Genomic DNA, 19,555 nt, shown 5'->3' on the forward strand with positions numbered 1-19,555 from the left:
TAGAGACCAAAATTCCAAAGCGTAATAGTTTTTTGTCCGATATTCCGTGAAATACATGTCTTAAAAAGCTTATCCAAGCTAAACAAACTGATATGTTTAAGGATTTTTTTTTAAGTTCGTGTTTTTATACAACTCGATGTGACAAAAAAAATCTAACCGATGTTCGGCTTCTTTAAAACCTGATTCAGATAATAGTCATCAGAAAAATCAAGAGTTCTACCCGCAGTAAATTACTGTACATTTTTTTTTTCGATTACGAGTAATTATTTCTCAAAATAAATGTTTAGATACGTTTTTAAAATAGAAAAATCTTAACTAAAATGCTGAAATGTCGACAGGTTTTATCCAATAAAACTTAAGAGTCTGATATAATAATCACCGTGTGTACCTATATGATACGTTAAATATCGTATAAAAAACAAAAATTTCAATTAGTAATTGCATTAATTTAAATAAAAAACTATTACGCATTATAATTTTGTTTATTTCGCCGAAATGTAGTAAACCAAAATGAAACAATGTGAAACATAATAATAAATAAAATAATTATAATTGCATATGTGGCACACTAGCGCAGTACACCCAGAAGCAATTATATTAAGTGCAATTTATGTGCAATTATAATGTTGGGATTTTTTTTTTTTTTAAACACTCATCGTGAAAAAGAAATACAAACTCATTAAATTATTCAAAAACGAATTTGATTGATAATAACAAATCCGTTGTGAAACTTAAACAATACTATAAAAGACTCGACTCTATAACAATTATACGTTTTTGTTTTCTAGAAAATCTTCAATATTTGAGATTGGGCGACAATAACTTGCACACAATACCGAGCGAATCGCTCCGTCGTTTGCACAGACTTCGACACTTGGACCTCAAAGCAAACAACATATCACATATCGCCGAAGACGCATTCACCGGATTTGGCGATTCGATCACGTTTTTGAATTTGCAAAAAAACGAGTAAGTCGAGTATACCGAACCCGATATCTATATAAGTACTTGTTTTATTTCGCTCGATCGATCACAAGTAAGTTGACGCTGATTACTTTTGTTTAGCATCAAAACGTTACCGATGATGGCGTTCGAGAATTTGAATTCCTTGGAAATATTAAACCTGCAAAACAACAAACTGACGCGAGTGCCGGAAGAAGCGCTCGAGGCAATCGTAGACACCGCAACTGTTATTGATATTATGGGTAAGTCGGCGGTACAAACCCTCACCCACCCACCCCCCCCCTTCCCATCACACCCTCTCGCAAATCGAGAGAGTCCCACGCAAATATAATAATAAATACGAATAGCAAACACGCTGACTAATTAATGGGTTTTGTTTTTTTCAAAAATCATTTCAAAGTTTTTTCTTCTCCACACAAACGTCGCGTTTTTATACGCACGGACATTATTATATCATATGAAATGTCGGCGGTGGACTGTTACAACGCTATTCTCACCCTCTATCAATTGAAAACGTATAGCACGAGAGAGGGAGAGATTTGTTTTTATGACAGGTTTGATACACACCGTTTTGTAAGAGAAATAATATTATGGGATATCGTCTCGCGTTCGAAATATTTTACAAGAAGAAAAACAATTAACAGTTGGGTATAATATAATTAGGCGATTAAACAATTTTACTATCGGAGCTAAATATTTTATACATTTTTTTTTTGTTTAATTCGTTCGAGTGGTTTGACTTTTTGGGGATTTCGTTGTTAATAAAAAATATGTCTAATAAAACCGCCCTAGACCTTTACATTATGATAATATGCAACCCGCTGTAGATGTTCAATCGTCGAAAATATAGTATGTAAATATGTCCAACTATACGTTTTGTTCAAAGGCAATCAGAATAATGTGATTGGTGTTTTGTAGCTACGAGATAAGTTCTTGAAGATTATTTTTTATTTTTTTTTTTTTAATGAGACGTCGGACTTTTACCCAGCACCGAAGGCCAGACGTTTTTCTGACGGGGCTTAAAATATTTCAACGGTTTTTTATCCAACACATTTTATTTTTTGGTTGTCAGATATAATCAACAGTCAAAATAATTATTATCTTTGTCAAAATTAATTCACTAAATCACTTTAGTATGCAATAAGTGTATACGTGTTCCATAATAGTTAAAAAAAAGTAATTATAATTTAAATTCGTTAAATAAAGGAGCTAATAGGTATAGTTATTAATTTTTTTATTTTTTATCGCGATAAATATCTAAAACTGTAATAATATATTATGTATAGTGACATATTCCATATTATTCTTATCTTACAAATATGTGTAATCAATTATGGTCAAAAACTTAATTAATTGTTTTAAGACATATTATTTTAACAATTAATAATACAGATAATAATGTAAAAGTACAAACGTTACAATAATGGTAGCCGAAAGTACAAAGTAATTCTTAAAAAATAATAAATATAAACATCTCCGGCAGTTTTTCAGCATCGTTTGGTCACTTTATGATTTAGGTATCACACTAATAATTAAATAAATAAAATTTACTTTATCGACCTTAACACCTACCCACCGTATTCAGTGGTGAAACGACTATTACGTAGAACTACCCTTCGCTCTGCCACGGAATCATCCAATTCCTCAACCAACGTTGTTTTATATATTTATTCGGTACCTACCTATAATATATTATTTCCTCGGAAAAATATAAATTTTGAAAAAAAAACACCATTCCGAGAGATAAACCACACCCGAAATAAAACAAAAAAAAAAATAAAAAAACGAAAGAAACACCAAACATAACGCAATATTAATGACCACTGAAATGGACATTATTTTCAGCAACTCTACCGGGTTGTGACGTTCCGGACGATTGGGTCGGATAAAAACGACCCTTTTCGGAATGTTAGGTTAGGTACCCGAGTCCCGAAAGTTTAATGTTTTATTTATTTTTCTTCGTCTCCGCAGATAACCCACTGATTTGTGACTGTGACCTGCGCTGGTACAGGGATTGGCTGAAAGAGTTACGTCACCGGGACGACGACGACATCATACAGAAGAAGCACATACTCTGCCTGATGGAAGAAGAACACAGGTGTGTGCCGTTTTTCGTTCGCAAAATCGCATAAAATTATAATATTAATACACATTATAAATGTGAATTCGCACTCGAACGATAATAATTGGAAGTCGTGGGTGGCGGAAGGGTGTTCGTGGGAGGGTGCATGCGTTAACGCGGAATCCAAAAACTTTACAAACAAAAAGCGTCGAGATGAGTACGCTCCTGGTTTTATTATTATACGTATATGTATGTTATGGTATGTATGTTTGTCTGCGCCCGAATGGAATTTAATATTAAAAACTGATAGTGTCGCCGAACTATTAAAGCTCCGTTTGAGCGCTTCACTAATCGACCAACTCGCAACTATTCCGGGCAACCCCCAAAACAAGTATAAATAAACATTGAAATCGTAACTTATCGCTCGTTTCTAAAAAAAAAAATGAAGTTCATATTATCATAGTTGAAATGTATAAATTATACTCGTATATAACAGCTATTTCATGACGAAGTACCTCCACCAAGAGACCTCTAATATTTTCATGTTATGTATTAGGTATTTATTTTATCAATAATTGAGCTATAATATTATTCAGCTTCCCCGTCAGATGGCCTAAATAAAAATTATGTTTGGAAATATTCATCGAGAGACAACGATTTCGCGGTATCAGACGCCGATATAATTTAAATCACGTTTTGGTGGTCACGTGGTAGTGGAGTTCGTAATTTTTTAAACCTAACTATAGAACTATAGAAGTCGCATGTAAAAACGATTCTGAGTGAATTCGGTACGATAAGTAATACGTAGGTAATAGGTATATATAGGATTTTAATATTTTATTATAAGTTCAGTCGTATTTTACGATTTTGTCGAAAATATTGCCTTTACAATTCAACAGCTCAAAATTTGTTGATACTACTATGGCGTTTCTATTGTATTATCGCTATCCACATTTTTTCTATATAACAAATTACTGACTCCTTGCACTTTGTTGCCCGTTAAAAATGCCAACTTGTGTACTTTTAGAAATTAATTTAAAAAATCTATTATATCAATAATTATTGCCTTAAATATTTTAAAACAATTAATTGTAATAATACTGTAAGCTGTGACCAATAGCTGTGACCATTTATAACTATTATAAACAAAAATGTCGATCGTAAATCTCAAAATCCTTTCTTAAATGTTCAATAAAAAAATTAAGGGCAACTTATCGACATAACAACTATCGTATTTAGTTGGACCAAATCACACACATTTAGCATAATCTTATCAAAATAGGTTGAGTAGTTTTGGAGTGCATTGCACGCATTATACTCATCGTAGGTATGGGTGATTTTTATATAAATAGATATATAGATAATGTATACCTAGTCTTATGCGTTGACCAAACTTACAAAATAATAAAAGCTAATCAATTTTCTATGAATTTAAAGTAATATTATACATACTAAACAAAAAATGATATACCTACCTACTCAATTGTTTATGTCGGACAGTCTCTGTGTAATTTTATGATTACAGGATACACAAAAATCTATAAATTAAAAGTAAAATCATTGAAATAGATCATATTAAGTAATTTTATGCATACAGCTGAAAATTTCTAAAATCAATAATCTCTATTCTATAACCTTTATTTTTCGTTTCATACAGCGTGACACTAATATAGTAAAACTTCCATACAACGAAATTCCAACTAACATAATTTTCTGTTTAACGAAATATTTTTGATAACCATACCAAATTGAAATCACATTAATTCAATCATATTTAACAAAATTCTCTATATTATACGAATTTTTTTGGTGCACTTTAAACTTCGTTATATGGAAAATCTTTACTGTATTATGATAGTAAACCCACTATATGATATAACATGTTGTTTAAATAGTATAATAATTGTTGAGCTGCAATTGCTTTGTCTAAAAGCTAATAAAATATAAAACAAAAAATAAAAATAAATGATTAATAGGCCAACTTATACAAATTATTTATACAGAAAGACATTACTCAAATGGGCCATAATAATAAAGCATAATATTTAGTTTACACATTAAATTAAAACTAAAAACTATACCTACTAATACTATATCCAAGAATTTAATATTAAAAATGTTGTTAAGTTTTTTCGCCAGAATTCTCCGAAATAAAGAATACAATGAAAAATGTTTAAACATTGTTGAGTATAAGGTATGAGTTAGTATTAATTTTATATATATAATATAATTTTTAATTTTAATTTTTCTCAATGTTTTCATTAAAATCAACCTTACTTATATCAAACCCCCGAAAAAAGCGAATGAATGGCGACTCCTTATCAGGATTTTGTGAGTTGATTTATAAAACCTATCATCGGATTATCTGTGTCGTGCGTAATTTACATTTCGTTAATGTACCTTGAACACAAAATGCATTGCCTGTGAATCTGTAGGTATAGAGACGGATTTACAATCTGGTCTTATTTAGTACACTTATCTTTATGTTAACGCTATTTAAAATGTGTATAATGTTTACAATACCTGCACAATATTGTAACTGGTAATGGCAAAGTACATAATACTATTTTTATTATTTTTTTTTCTCAAAATATCTCGTCCATAAATGCGGCAATAAAACTAGACGCAACATATAGGAAATCCGAGAACAGGCATAAAATTAGCATAAAAAAATCTATGAGTTACAAGCTCAGCAACGAAATCGGGCGTTGTTCTTTATGATATAACGATTTCCCACTCTTTTGAATGTGTAATTTATTCAGAAACAAAACAAAAACAAGCCGAACAAACAAATGCTAATGCGCTGCTGTTAATAATATTTTTGAAATAATTACACGCGCATACTGCTGCAGTGTGTTGTGTGTTACACATATTGACGCGAAACAAACTTTATTAACTTTAAATCACTTTGAGCTTGTTGCACAGTTTATTATACACTATGTGGAAGTTTGTCAGATATTATTTCACAATTTTACGCCTTCCTAGCAAAGTGTAGGTCCGTCGCCTGTAGGTTATCTATATAATACAACGTTATAAACCGCGTTATTAGAAACACTATGTAATTGATCCAAAGAATTTTAATTAAATTCCCAGTTCAGTTTATATAAATCACAAAGTATACAAAGGTATAAGAACTTCGTAAATTCATTTTTCGACTTGGCCTTTTTACTCGAGAAAAATGAAAATTCCTGGAAAATATAGCTGGCTGTCGGGCATTATCGTTTCAGTCGTTTCGCTCCAGTCGTCTCTGCTTATAGGGCAGTAACAGTACTTTAATATATTATACGTTGTGGTATTAACTTTTAAAACAGCGCATGGTCGGTCGTTAATTCAACTTACTTAAAATCGGTTCACTGGTAATTGAATCTCGGTCAAATCCGCACGCATCGTCATAATAATATTATCGATTCGTCGGTGTAAGTAATATTTCCGCCTGCAGACATTACCGGATAAATCGAACTCTCTCACCCAAGTACAGAGAGACGCGGTGTTTATTTTGTTCTAGATCGTCCATTAAACTGCAAGGTCGTATTTCGTATTGGAAATAATATAATATTCGCTCAAACACATGCCAGTTATCGGAAAAATTAGAAATGAGTATTTTTGATACCCATTATAACCATAACATTTTTTAACTGAACATTTTGACAATTGCAACGTTGCGCGTGGGTAGGTGTGTACGTTTATATATAATATTGTGTTCTATGACGTTTATGATATTGAATAGTATGACACAGGTCATGTCATGTAGATCGCATCATAATACGCCATCCGTATAATTTTATATGCAAGTTCGTTTATTATTTTATGTAAGTTACAATATTTATAAGTACTTATTCTCGACTTTACTTTCGCCGCGACGAATCAATGAAGGATACTGATAATAATTATTATTCTTATTTACGGAATTCAATTCCAATTATTACAGCATCGCGCGATATTAAAAAGCCAGCTGTAGTGCAATATAATATAATGTCGTTGTGTTTGTGTCTTGTTCGCAGGGAGTTCAGCGTCTTGAATTTGCCGGTGGAGAGGATGAACTGCGTGGGCAAGAAGTACTCGTCGTCGGCCAACGGGATCGGCGAAGCTCGTGTCCTGTCCCGCATCCTGATAGTTTTCGTCTTCGCCCTACACCAATTCAAATGAACACACACACACACATACACACACACACACCTACACACTCACTTACACACATACACACATACACTGACACACACATACTGACACAAACACACCGACAAACGCACTTACACTCGCATACACGGAAACACGCACGCACGCGAGATATCTAATGTACACGCCATAATAGTCACAATACGATATAATAATATATTATTGTATACGCCTACAACAGCCACGACCTCCCGAACTCGCGTCGAGATTGAACGAAATACGGTATCGAGTGTTGCACATAGTTGCACTGTGCCCACGCACGAGGTGCAATTATTACTAAATATTACGACGACAGGACCCAACTCTTGCGGTGTAGAGCGGGTACCTCTGAGTGTTAAAAAAAAACGCGAATGTCACGATGACTATACCGGCTGCTAAATTCTCATCAGCTGTCTCGTCGCATGATATCACATCGTCCGTTGTCCGTTTGAAGACATTATCGGTGCGAAACACTGTTGCGATACGATACACATTATTATTATAATATTATGGCATCGATATCGAACGAGCACGACGGTACAATGCGATTTCGATGTGCCGCCGACGATTTCGGGTCACACAATACCATAATATTACACCAGCTGCCCCCCCATGTGTTTGTATATTTTTTTTTTCATTTTTTGTATATTTTTCGTTTACTCTCAATTTGACCGAGGACCGTCGGACCTTTTGCCGACTACATATCAACCACATATCAACCGTATCGTATAATTATTATAAGTATCCATAAATTTTATATTAGGTAATAATGATTTAATCGCGACACAATAATATACTATCAATAATAATGTCATATATTATATATTATATCTTATCGCCGCATAGGAAACGTGTATAGACGCGACTCTTATATTAGGACACGTGCAGCAGTGCCGGATTTAGAGGGGGTGCAAAATAGTAACCTCAAACCTGAGTTGGTTTCGAGCCGGTTAGTCAGGTCGGTGTTTTAGATTTTTGAACTTTGCAAAGTGATAAAGCGCTAAGAATTTCGAATTATGGTCAAAAAAAATAAAGTATTTTAATAAATATTACCCGCGCCCGTTCATTTTACGTAAACTGTTATCAACTCGGTTTTATCCCAGATAACCTGATAACGTCACTATTGTCACTCGATTTAAAGGAACTCAGTATGAGCCATGAGGTGCCTATTCCTAGTTCAAGCGCGGATCCAGGGGGGGGGAGTACTGGGGGCAAGTTCCCTCTCGTTCACAAAAAAAATATAATATAATTTTCATTATTATTAAAATTCAACATCGTAAAAATGTTTAAGTGTCCCCTCTGTACGCAGATTCTGGATCCGCCCTTGACCTAGTCGAATGTTTTTCTCTTTTTTTAATCCATATTATTCGCTTTTATCAACAACAAAAAATTATATATATACAGTAAAACCTCTTCAAAACGTAATCGGTCGGTACCAACTGGTTTTTCCGTCAAAAAGGACTCGCCGGGAGACTAAAATGTACGGGATATAGGTCATACTGCAGGATTGTCGTTATTTTCCATTGTAAGGATATTTCCGTCTTACAGGGGGGCCGGTTATAAGGAGCTGGTATTACTGTACATAATTATCAATGCATCAAAATATTACTTATTATGAATAGAATTTTTAAGGTGACATTAACATTGTAGTATTCGCACCCCGGACTTGGATACGGCACTAGACACGTGTTTGTGCTATTTAGGTGTTAGGTTTGCAGTTTCACGTGCAAATGCTTTTATTTTTTTCGTCGTAAACATTACACACTTCAAAAATCTCTTCCCCGTGCGTGTCGCGTGATATAATAATCATATTACAATATCGCCAGAGTGCAGATATAGTGGGAAAACGCGAGCATGCACCACCCTGACGGCTGTCGTGTGGGTACCTATATGACGATTATTAGGACAAGCGGAAATTCATCGATCGATCGCGCAACAGTGACAACAGTGACACACTGTACAACCTTTACCTAGTAAACCTACGTCGAATACAATTTTTTTTTTATTATTATACTGTGGCGATAATAATTTTTAATTTGAAATATTATAAAAACCAATGAACCCGAAGCTTTGGACTTGGTCGTTGTATTCTTTATCGTCGGTATAGTACCTAACAATAATATTACATCGTAAAATAATATCGTACGGCGCCTAGACACGTAGACGTACCTAGGTATAAAACACACTTGCATGTACCTACCACCTGCAGCTACCTGTTGTCCGTTAATATCACCATCGTCGCCGGACTTTATAAGTAGTTGTTTTACGATTTGCCACTTTATACCGAGGATTGATTACAATAGTCTTGCGGTCCTCGTTGGCAGGAAACGTCCTCCTGGGCGATTAAAACCGTCCACGAGAACCATTGACGAACATCGGACGTTTTATACCCATTGGCCAGTACACGCTTTGGACATCACAGTTCGCATATTATTCTACGATATATTGTTCAACCCATCATGTGGGTACCCACTCTGCTACATTTATTGCACGTGACCTTTTTCCGATTTCAATTTTTAGCATTCGATTTTCGTTTTTCAATAACGTCTTCGTATTATAAGTATCTAGTATCTATGCTATATCATACCCATTATATGTATCTTACACGTATAAACATGAGATTTAACGAGCTATAATAATATATTATATTATATAAGTATGAAAACTATAATATTATAACCAATGGATTATACGATTTTAAATTTAGGAATTTTGTAGACGATGATAATATTATTATACTGTAGTTGAACAAAAAAATGTTGATTTTAAGTCATCATAGCTATTATATAGATTTATACTTGTAGGAATGTTTGAAGAGTGTTATTATATTTACATATTATATGATTGATTATAATATTTATTATTATCATTAAGCTTAAAAACCATTCGCAATACATATCTTAATAAATTACGTAACGATGAGAGCTATTATGATTCTTTGCAATACCCGGCGGGACTTTTGTGGAATAACATTAAAAAAAAACCAAAATAAAATGTTTTAAAAAACATCCATAAAACAAAAAACTAAGTACCATCTGCTGTGTCGTGTCAAAAGGTCGTTATCGGCATCGTCTCGCGGGGCACTGCAAAAGGCATAATTAGCATACGACTTACGTAATTTTAAATACATTTACATGTGATTTATGAGTTTATACATTTTAAGACTATTAGGATATAACAACTATTATTATTATTAATATTACATAATATACATAATAGCTATATTGATCAGTATAGACAATATAGTCATTTAACAGATACATATCTATAAAATGCATATCCCAATTTAAAAAATGTAATCATTTTTTTTTTTATTATTATTATTATATTATAACTATAATATCATTATATTGTATTTATATTATTATTAAAATATTATTATTATTATTATTATAATTATTATTATTATTATTATCGTACGCATATTTTAATGTTGTTGTATTTTCGTAATATTATTATATTAATGTCGTGGATATATTATTATAAAGAAGTAGTGTTTAGAGTGTTCATTTAATATGCATTTACATCACGTATACATATCCGTATTAAGAACCATCATTATTATATATAATATAACGGAGTAAGGCCATGTTTTTATGTGAGTTTTTCTCTTTTGAAATAAATATAAAAAATAAAATTTTTCTTTGTTCAGACATAGCTTTATATCTATACTTAGCTATGTTGTTATACTTATATTATATTTTTGTTTTGTACCTATATCATTTGTACACATCGCATGTATAAACAACCAGTAGATCAGAGTATTATTCAATACTCGCAGTTTCCATACAAGTCATATAAATGAATAAATCGTAAAGAATAGTGATGTGGGGGGGGGGCACCCACGAAGCAAATTTTTGTGGCCCGGCACCCATAGAAGGTACCGAATAGATCCAAATTGCTTCCAGAAACCCACCGGGTGAAACACGATGATTGCACCCATTTAATATTTTACGTGCAAAAAACGCAGCACAATTGCGGGGTGCACACTACAATAGTTGCCTACCGAAGTAAAAAATGTCGATTAATTTAAGGCGAATTGCCTCCCGAAGTATTCTAAATTTTATCGTAAACGAAAAGGGTCTATAGTACTATAGTTGCCTCCCAATGGGCATATCTATAGTTATATTAATTTATACATTATAATGTTAGTGTAAAATTAATTTTTTTATTATAACACATTGTAATGTACCTACATCATGGCGTAATATAGTGAAGTGTATAATTGCCGTACATGTTTTCGCCCGAAATCGAACTCTTGATTTTCGTCAAAAGTAATGTTATTCATAGTACCTAAGCGAAAAAACATTTTGGTTACGACCGTCCGCTAAAGTCGTATTAAAAAAAAAAAAACAAAAAAATGCATTCAGCTTATATATAAATAACTCCAGATTCTCAAATAATCCATGTGCCATTTTGACACATATTTGGTTTTTAATTTTTAATATTATACTATTTTTTGTTATATTATGTTTTACACTTGTATATTTCGTTTTTCTGTGTTTTACAATTATTCATGTTCCATAAGTTAAGACAAATAATTTGGGTTTTTTTTTATTAATAATAAACAATTATTTTTAGTGAATTTCAAAAAAATTAAATGCCATTTTAAAAAAAGTACAGGTAACCAAAATGTTTTTTTGTTAAATATGAATAATATTTCTTTGGGTGAAAAAAAATCCGCCCGAACCACTACTTAATTCTATACGGATGGCTATCTAGTCTGAAGATTTTTGGGAGACAACTCGTGTATAATCACGAACTACCATATATCGGAGGCACCTGATGTATAATAACCATTTTATTTACAATAAGGATGGGAAGCAATTCATATATTTTGGAAGGCAAGCGACAGCGGTCCAAAATTTATAGGTATTGTTCTAGTCCTTTAAACAACTTTCAAATACACTTTTCAAAAATATAGTCGGACTAGATTGACTCGAACTCCGGAGTACCTATAGTTGGAGTCATAGGCGCAACTAGACCAATACTTTAGGGGTACAAACATTTTAAAGAATTCCCTGACCCCCTTACCCTCAGGGACCCACTATTAATGAACAATCTAAACAAAATAAAACCTTTTAGAACATAATTTTTGACTTTTGGCAACTCACCAATCAATAGGTGATAAATGTTTTTAGAATTAAAATTTATTAGATGCAATGTAACAAAATATTAATTTGTCTTTATTTTTATTGTATTTTAAGTCATAAATCATAGAGAAAAATTAGAGTATAAATATGATAGATAGATGGATGATTTTTACTTATAGGTACACAATAATTTAAGGAATAATTCATTGTTTAAGTAGGCAACTCCTACTTTAAACTAGGGTTTAAATGCCCTAAAATCTATTCAAAAATGATCTAAAATTAGCAAAAATTCATTTTAACGGCAATGCAGATGTCCTTCAAAATGACCAAAAAATTGTTTTAAAAAAAAAAAACGTGATTATGATGTAACACCAACTGAACAATGACTTGTTATATACTAGACGCATATGACGCCGTTAAACTGTAGATAGATAAAGACGTCACCGACGCAGTGGCGTGGCGTACTTACCATAAAGCTTGTTTTAAATTGCCAATCATTAAAGAAATTAAACATTTTATAAATATTTAACGACATTATTTGCAATTTTCGTGATATTTACGAATATAATACGAAAACATTTTAATAAACCAACCAAAAACTGTACAATTAATAGAAAAACAATAAATATAATATTATCATACAATATAAGACAATATGAATATTATATATTGTATCAAAAATAATTTTGAATGCTAAGTTTTGGCTTACCTCACCAATGACTACTACTCCAAAAAAAAAAATCATTCAACATTCATTGACCAGGTGACCATGTTTCAGCCGGTTCAGGCGTATTATCTGTGTTGGGGTTGTACAATTTTACAAAATCCATGTCAGAAGCGTCGCTTTCACCAATAAAACATTTAACACAGCTACTGAAATACTGAAAACTTAAACTTAAAATTTAAAAAAAATGTTTCATAAAATTATTAAACGAGTATGGTATCACCCACATGACACAATGTAAAAATATGAATAAAATATTATCTTTAAATATATTAAACATTTCCAAAATTCCAAAAAACATTTTGAGTGGGCCACTGTAATGGATGTTATAAAATCATTATTTACGATAAACGATTCTGAGTGAAAGCGGTCTGTCAGCATATGCATCACTTCTAAGTACTAAGCAAGGTACTAATTATATTTTATGACACTATTGCTATAATTATGGTAATTTATTTTACCTATAAGTAAGACTGTTGGCTGAATCAATTGATAATATTATTAACCTAGTATTATACATATTTTATTTCATCCATTTGAATTTTGTCGACAGGTTTAGATGTTTTCTACAATTTCAACGGTTTGAACTGATTGTCATACAGGCTACAGCCAAACAGGTAAGTTTCTGATTTTTTTTTTTAATTTCTAGAATAATTATTAATGTCTTTCTAGTAATTCAAACTATTAAAATAATAATTTAAATAAATTGAAAATAGTTCATAATAATTTTAATTGGATTTTAGATTTGGTGTGTTGAACATAATTGGTGTTATATACTTATATATAAAAAAATAATAATATTATTAAGACAGGACTTTGAAATTAGTACACATAAAAGTAAATGTAAAAGTCACCTAGGTACTGTTGAAACAATGATATAAGAGTGGAAAAAATATAACTACTATGTATTTTAAATTTTTCAATAATTATTATCACGTGCCTCCTACTCATATTGTTGTGGTTCATAAGTATTAAGTAACATAATATCATAGTGAATTTTGTTTATATTTAATGTATAGTAATTTTAATAAAAACCATTTACTATAACTATATTATTATCTATTTATTTAGTAATGATCATAATAATATAATAAGACGTTTTTCGTCGGTTAGATTGTACCTATGCGGCTATGCACAATATTATTTGGGTGTTTAATGTTAAGTGTGCGCGTGCGGCTGATATTAACCTAACACAGGATAATTTGGAGTTTTTCAAGAGCTGTGAAAGGGAATTGTTGGAAAACATTACACCGGGTCAAGTAATTGGCTTACTGTGTGAAAAATTATAGAAATGTTAAAAAATGTTGAAAGTTTGGTTTTTAAACATTTTATTCGACTATTTGTATATTATTTTCTCTGTATTGAACTATTCTTAAGAACATAGGTACTATTCATATTTTATAATTTATAATGCTATGCAATCAAGATCATTTAAACAAAAATAATTATGTTAATATTGTTGTGTATTTATTTATTTGTATAGAATTTAAATTAAAATGTAGAATTGGTTTATTATTTAGGTTCGTGTTAATTGTATAGTTTTTTCTCAGTGTAAGAAGTGGGTAGATAACCTGGCTTTTGTTATAGGTATACATGGGACCCATTGTGAGTAATAGCTAGGGCAGAGGACTTGTAGCATTTGCATATTTTTTTTTGCACAGTCACAAAAATAGCAGAGTGCGAAACAGATGCGTTTCATGCTACCACAAAGCTAGTTTTGAAATTTTATTGTGCATATAAATGAAGAAGTCGAAGAAGTTGAAAGTTGAAATTTGAAAGTTTTGAAGAAGTATCCAGTTAAGAAAACCCATAAAATAAACCCAAATAATTCAAATAATTAATTGTAAGTTGTTAAATAAAGTTGTAAATAACATTTTTTCATCAAAATAATAAGTACCAACAGAAAAATTCTTATTTTTTATTCAAAAATATCCACTTTAAAATGCATATTTTTTATACCTAAGTGCATATTTTTAATGCATATTTTGTATATTTAAATGCATATTTGGTGACTTTTTAGAGCTACAAGTCCTCTGCCCTAGTAATAGCTATTAGTAAGTATAGTAAGTCAGAGGCGGCTTGATCATGCATTTTGTGATCCATTGAACCACCAAAAAGTTTGGTGGGTGTCATTTTAATAGGCAGGTATACTTGGTCTTGGTAATCAGTGTCCGGCATAACCGTTATAGATAATATAAAAATGGCTAATTCATTATTATTTATTAGCAACATAAATAGATACAAATATACAATCGGATACATTAACAACAATCAACTTATGAAGTTATAAACAGCTTTATGACAAAAATATAGTCACATAATGTATGAGACAATATGTGACATTATTTTGTTATTCGAAAATAGCGTACGGTACACGAAGTACGCGTGCAGCGGAAAACGGCGTACACCAACGGGCGCAAACGCAGGAGCAAAAAACATCGGACGGACGGCTGCTGTTGGCGGGCGAACAATAATATTACAAACTTTAAGGGTGGGTGGCGGACGGTGGCGGTAGGGGAGAGGTAGAAAACTTGGTGAACATATTATTACTCTACGTCTACGAAGGTTTGACAGAAGCAAACCCTGCGTGCCATGTTCACCAACGACTTGCAGACGAATCGTTTGGTCCTCTTCCAGGCAGACCTCCGCCGAACGACAGATCGTGCTGCCGGGCATTCCGCAGGTACCGGTGGGACAGCTGTCTTCACGCTGTCGCACACTGCAGGTGATTGGATTCGCAGTTCGGGAGACGACCGGAAACGTTCGGTCCGCCGTATCGGTCGGTGCTGCAGGACAGCCGCCGTGACCCTGCGATCCACGGCTAGATCCAGCGCGTCAATCAACGAGGTCGTATTGGATGTCACGCGAAAAGGTGCCTCCGACGGTGGTCCAATCACAAGCTGCGTGTCCTGCAGGTATACGGCTGCAGAGTCCATTATCAATTCCGGCGAACACCGGGTACTGCAACTGTTCTCTGCAGCGTGTCCGCGGTGCTGCAGTACCGGTGACCCGACCGCGGCCGTCATCTCGAGGTTCGCTGCCAAATCTTGAACGTCAACTATGGTTTCCCCGAGTGCGTCCGTATTGGATGTCTCGCGAAAAGGTGTTTCCGACGGTGGTCCAATCACAAGCGCGTCCTGCGGGTATACGGCTGCAGAGTTCATTATCAATTCCGGCGAACACCGGGTACTACAACTGTTCTCTGCAGCGTGTCCGCGGTGCTGCAGTACCGGTGACCCGACCGCGGCCACGATCTTGAGGTTCGCTGCCAAATCTTGAACGTCAACTATGGTTTCCCCGAGTGCGTCCGTATTGGATGTCTCGCGAAAAGGTGCCTCCGACGGTGGTCCAATCACAAGCTGCACGGCTGCAGAGTTCATTATCAATTCCGGCGAACACCGGGTACTGCAACTGTTCTCTGCAGCGTGTCCGCGGTGCTGCAGTACCGGTGACCCGACCGCGGCCACGATCTCGAGGTTCGCTGCCAAATCTTGAACGTCAACTATGGTTTCCCCGAGTGCATCCGTACTGGATGTCACGCGAAAAGGTGCCTCTGACGGTGGTCCGGTCACAAGCTGCACGGCTGCAGAGTCCATTATTAATTCCGGCGAACACCGGGTACTACGACTGTTCTCTGCAGCGTGTCCGCGGTGCTGCAGTACCGGTGACCCGACCGCGGCCACGATCTCGAGGTTCGCTGCCAAATCTTGAACGTCAATTATGGATCGTTCCTCGTTATTGGCATACAACTGTGTGGATTTTTCAGTTCCTACTGTGGCGTCCATATCTGCAGCAGTATATACGACGTGATTAACGAACAGCGAACAGAAAACTATGAACAGGACAAGAGCTAAACACTTAATGACGGTTTTCGAACAGTTGTTTGTCTCCTACATTAAATAATTTATAGTTACTAAGGTAGTAGTGTTATATTGTGGCTAGTATATAATTATCTTGTAGCCAGCTAGTAAGTAGCAAATAGTTTAAATTAAATCATATTATATACTTTAAAAATAATTGTTATGAATGAAACCTACGAATTTTCTTAACATTATTCCGATTTCAGCGCAACGGGATCATACCACATTGTGTCATGAATACATGATTTAGATTAAATAGTGAAATCTACAAAACTTTTTTTACACAATTATTTCGTTTATTTCTATATTTAGAAGCATATTTACGAGGTATTTTAATACAATATTGTTAATTTTAAGTACGCACCTATCAAATCATGTTGACGTGGAGAGGTAATTTTAGTTCTAAAAAACATAAATGTCTAACTTTAGAATTTAAAAACATTGGAAAATAATTGCAATTGCAATTCGATGTAATTTTGATTTTCAAATCGATATAGGTAGGTGGCAATTATATTATAATATTATTTATCAAGGCAGTTCATAATATAGTACAACACGTTAATTAAATTAAGGGATATAGTTTGCTTGTTAGCTGCGATAATTATTTGATGAAAGTAATCATTGTAAATTGTAATTGTGTTTATAAAGGCTTGTATTTATCATATATTTCCACTGAAGCCAAACAGAAAACGGTTAAAAAAATGGACAAATTTTAACTCGAGCGGAGTTGGCTATTATAATAATTAATGTAAGTACTCAACATTTTTATTAAACCGCAATATTATTGTATAATAGAAAAAATCATAACAGATCCAACTCAAAATGAAATGTTTTCCACATTAAGTATAGATCCCTTAAAATATATGTGTAAATATTAAAAAAAAAATAATTAAATAGTTTTAAAATAAATAAAACTGGAAATTATAATACGTAGTAGGTAAAGTGAGTTGTAGACAATCGATATAAAAATGTATAAAACTAATTTTATTCAATTTTCGTTTGTACATTCAAAAAATTATAAATATATACAAAATAATATTGTTGGAAATGTATTCGAACATTTTATGCCGACCACCTAACAACTCGGGTAAACAACGGAAGAACGTCGTGCTTGGCAGGGTATAGTTGTGCAACCATAATTTCGGATGGTTCTCGACTCTCCAAATTCCAGATGCAGATCATGCATTTTGTGGTTCACTGTGGTTAATTTGATGACCAATTCATTATTAGCAACAAATAGATAGAATCACATACATTAACAATCAACTTAAGAAGTTATACCGGCTTTACGACGAATAAATTATGGCAATGTGATTGTGTTATTCGAAAATCGCAATCAATTGTACTTATACTATAATAATTGTAATATAATAATATCGTTATTACTGAACTACTCTCTAATGTGAAATTTGCTGAAATGTAGTCACTTATATTGAATTCAACAACTGATGGGTCAAAGCTCGATCAATTTGCTTTTGTGTATAAGTGTATTTTAGTTTAGAATCAAATATTATCCCAAGATCTTTGAAATTAGAGACAAGTTCAAAATTAGAACTTGAAATTGAATAGTTAAAAATAATTGGGTTCTTGATTAAATTAGGTATGTCATCAATATTTATTATTTTCTATGGAAGTTATAATAGATATTAACGTGGGGTATTAGTTTTAAACTTTTATTGGACGTGTATTCTAAAATTATAAGATAACTAAAAAAACTTTGTGTAGTCCGGAATCACCCCACATGCCCGAAGTCTTATATTTTGCGTAGTCTTATATGAATTTATTTGTGTATTGTTAGTAGCAAGCCGGTATATTAGTTGTCCCTAACTGTTAGTGGGTCGGTGGTGCTGATAAAATTCTAGCAAAAAATTGACCCTAGTTGCGCCGATGTTAAAACTAATTTAAAAAAAAATTGTTAAAACTAGATAAAACTAATTTTGTTTTATATCTAGGTTTGTAATGTCAGTCGCATAATTAATCCTAAAAAAAACCCCTACTTAGTAACGCCAAAAACTGGAAAACATACTTTTATGGGGCGGATTCACCACTGTGTTTAAGTAGGGTGGTGGGTGTCAGGTGATTGGGTTTTGTGTAGACGGGTGTTGACTCTAGTTTGTAAATCTTACACGGGGTCCTACGTGAGCGACGGCGAACCCTATTCTGGCTATGGCACTGGGGACTAGCATATTCTAAATAATTACCTATTCTAAATATTATTATTATGATAGGTATGTAGGTATTATTATTATTATTATTATGAAAATAATGTCTTAGAAAATATAAACGTATCCAAATACCTAATATAATATTAGAATCAATAAAAATTAGACGATGCTATAAAAAAATTGGGAATGCCAATATGAATTTTAGGGGTGCTAAACACCCAGAAGTACACCCCCCCCCCCCCCCAAATTGTGCCTATGTCAAATAAACTACTCATTAAACGTTATAACTAAGAGTAGTGTTGTAGACGTATCCGCATAGTTGATCGCTTGTTTAGATTAACATTTAACTTTAGGGAAGTTTAGTATATTCATGTGTGCATTCCACAAGACATTAGATGTCAAACTCGAGCGTACCACGTAATTTAGTCCATAATAGTAATAGATACACAAGAGGTACTTGTCTTACCTTAGAACTAGGTATTTGAACATTCGATGGTCTCTCGTGAGTTGTGAATTGAATTAATCACTATCAC

The 19,555-nt window shown here is 33.2% G+C and overlaps 1 protein-coding gene across 4 annotated transcripts in view; it reads left to right on the forward strand.

Annotated features, from left to right (window-relative positions):
- Positions 1–10,833, forward strand: part of LOC132951701 (leucine-rich repeats and immunoglobulin-like domains protein 2) — a 141,500-nt gene extending 130,667 nt beyond the window's left edge. For all 4 annotated transcript variants that reach the window (XM_061023583.1, XM_061023584.1, XM_061023585.1 and 1 more), the window contains 4 exons: positions 789–969; positions 1,066–1,205; positions 2,935–3,061; positions 7,027–10,833. In XM_061023583.1, the coding sequence (XP_060879566.1) occupies positions 789–969; positions 1,066–1,205; positions 2,935–3,061; positions 7,027–7,171 (593 nt within the window). In that variant the 3' untranslated portion in view covers positions 7,172–10,833. The remainder of the gene's footprint in view (positions 1–788; positions 970–1,065; positions 1,206–2,934; positions 3,062–7,026) is intronic.
- The last annotated feature ends 8,722 nt before the right edge of the window (positions 10,834–19,555 follow it).

This window comes from Metopolophium dirhodum, chromosome 9 (assembly GCF_019925205.1).
Source record: "Metopolophium dirhodum isolate CAU chromosome 9, ASM1992520v1, whole genome shotgun sequence".
Taxonomy (NCBI): domain Eukaryota; kingdom Metazoa; phylum Arthropoda; class Insecta; order Hemiptera; family Aphididae; genus Metopolophium; species Metopolophium dirhodum.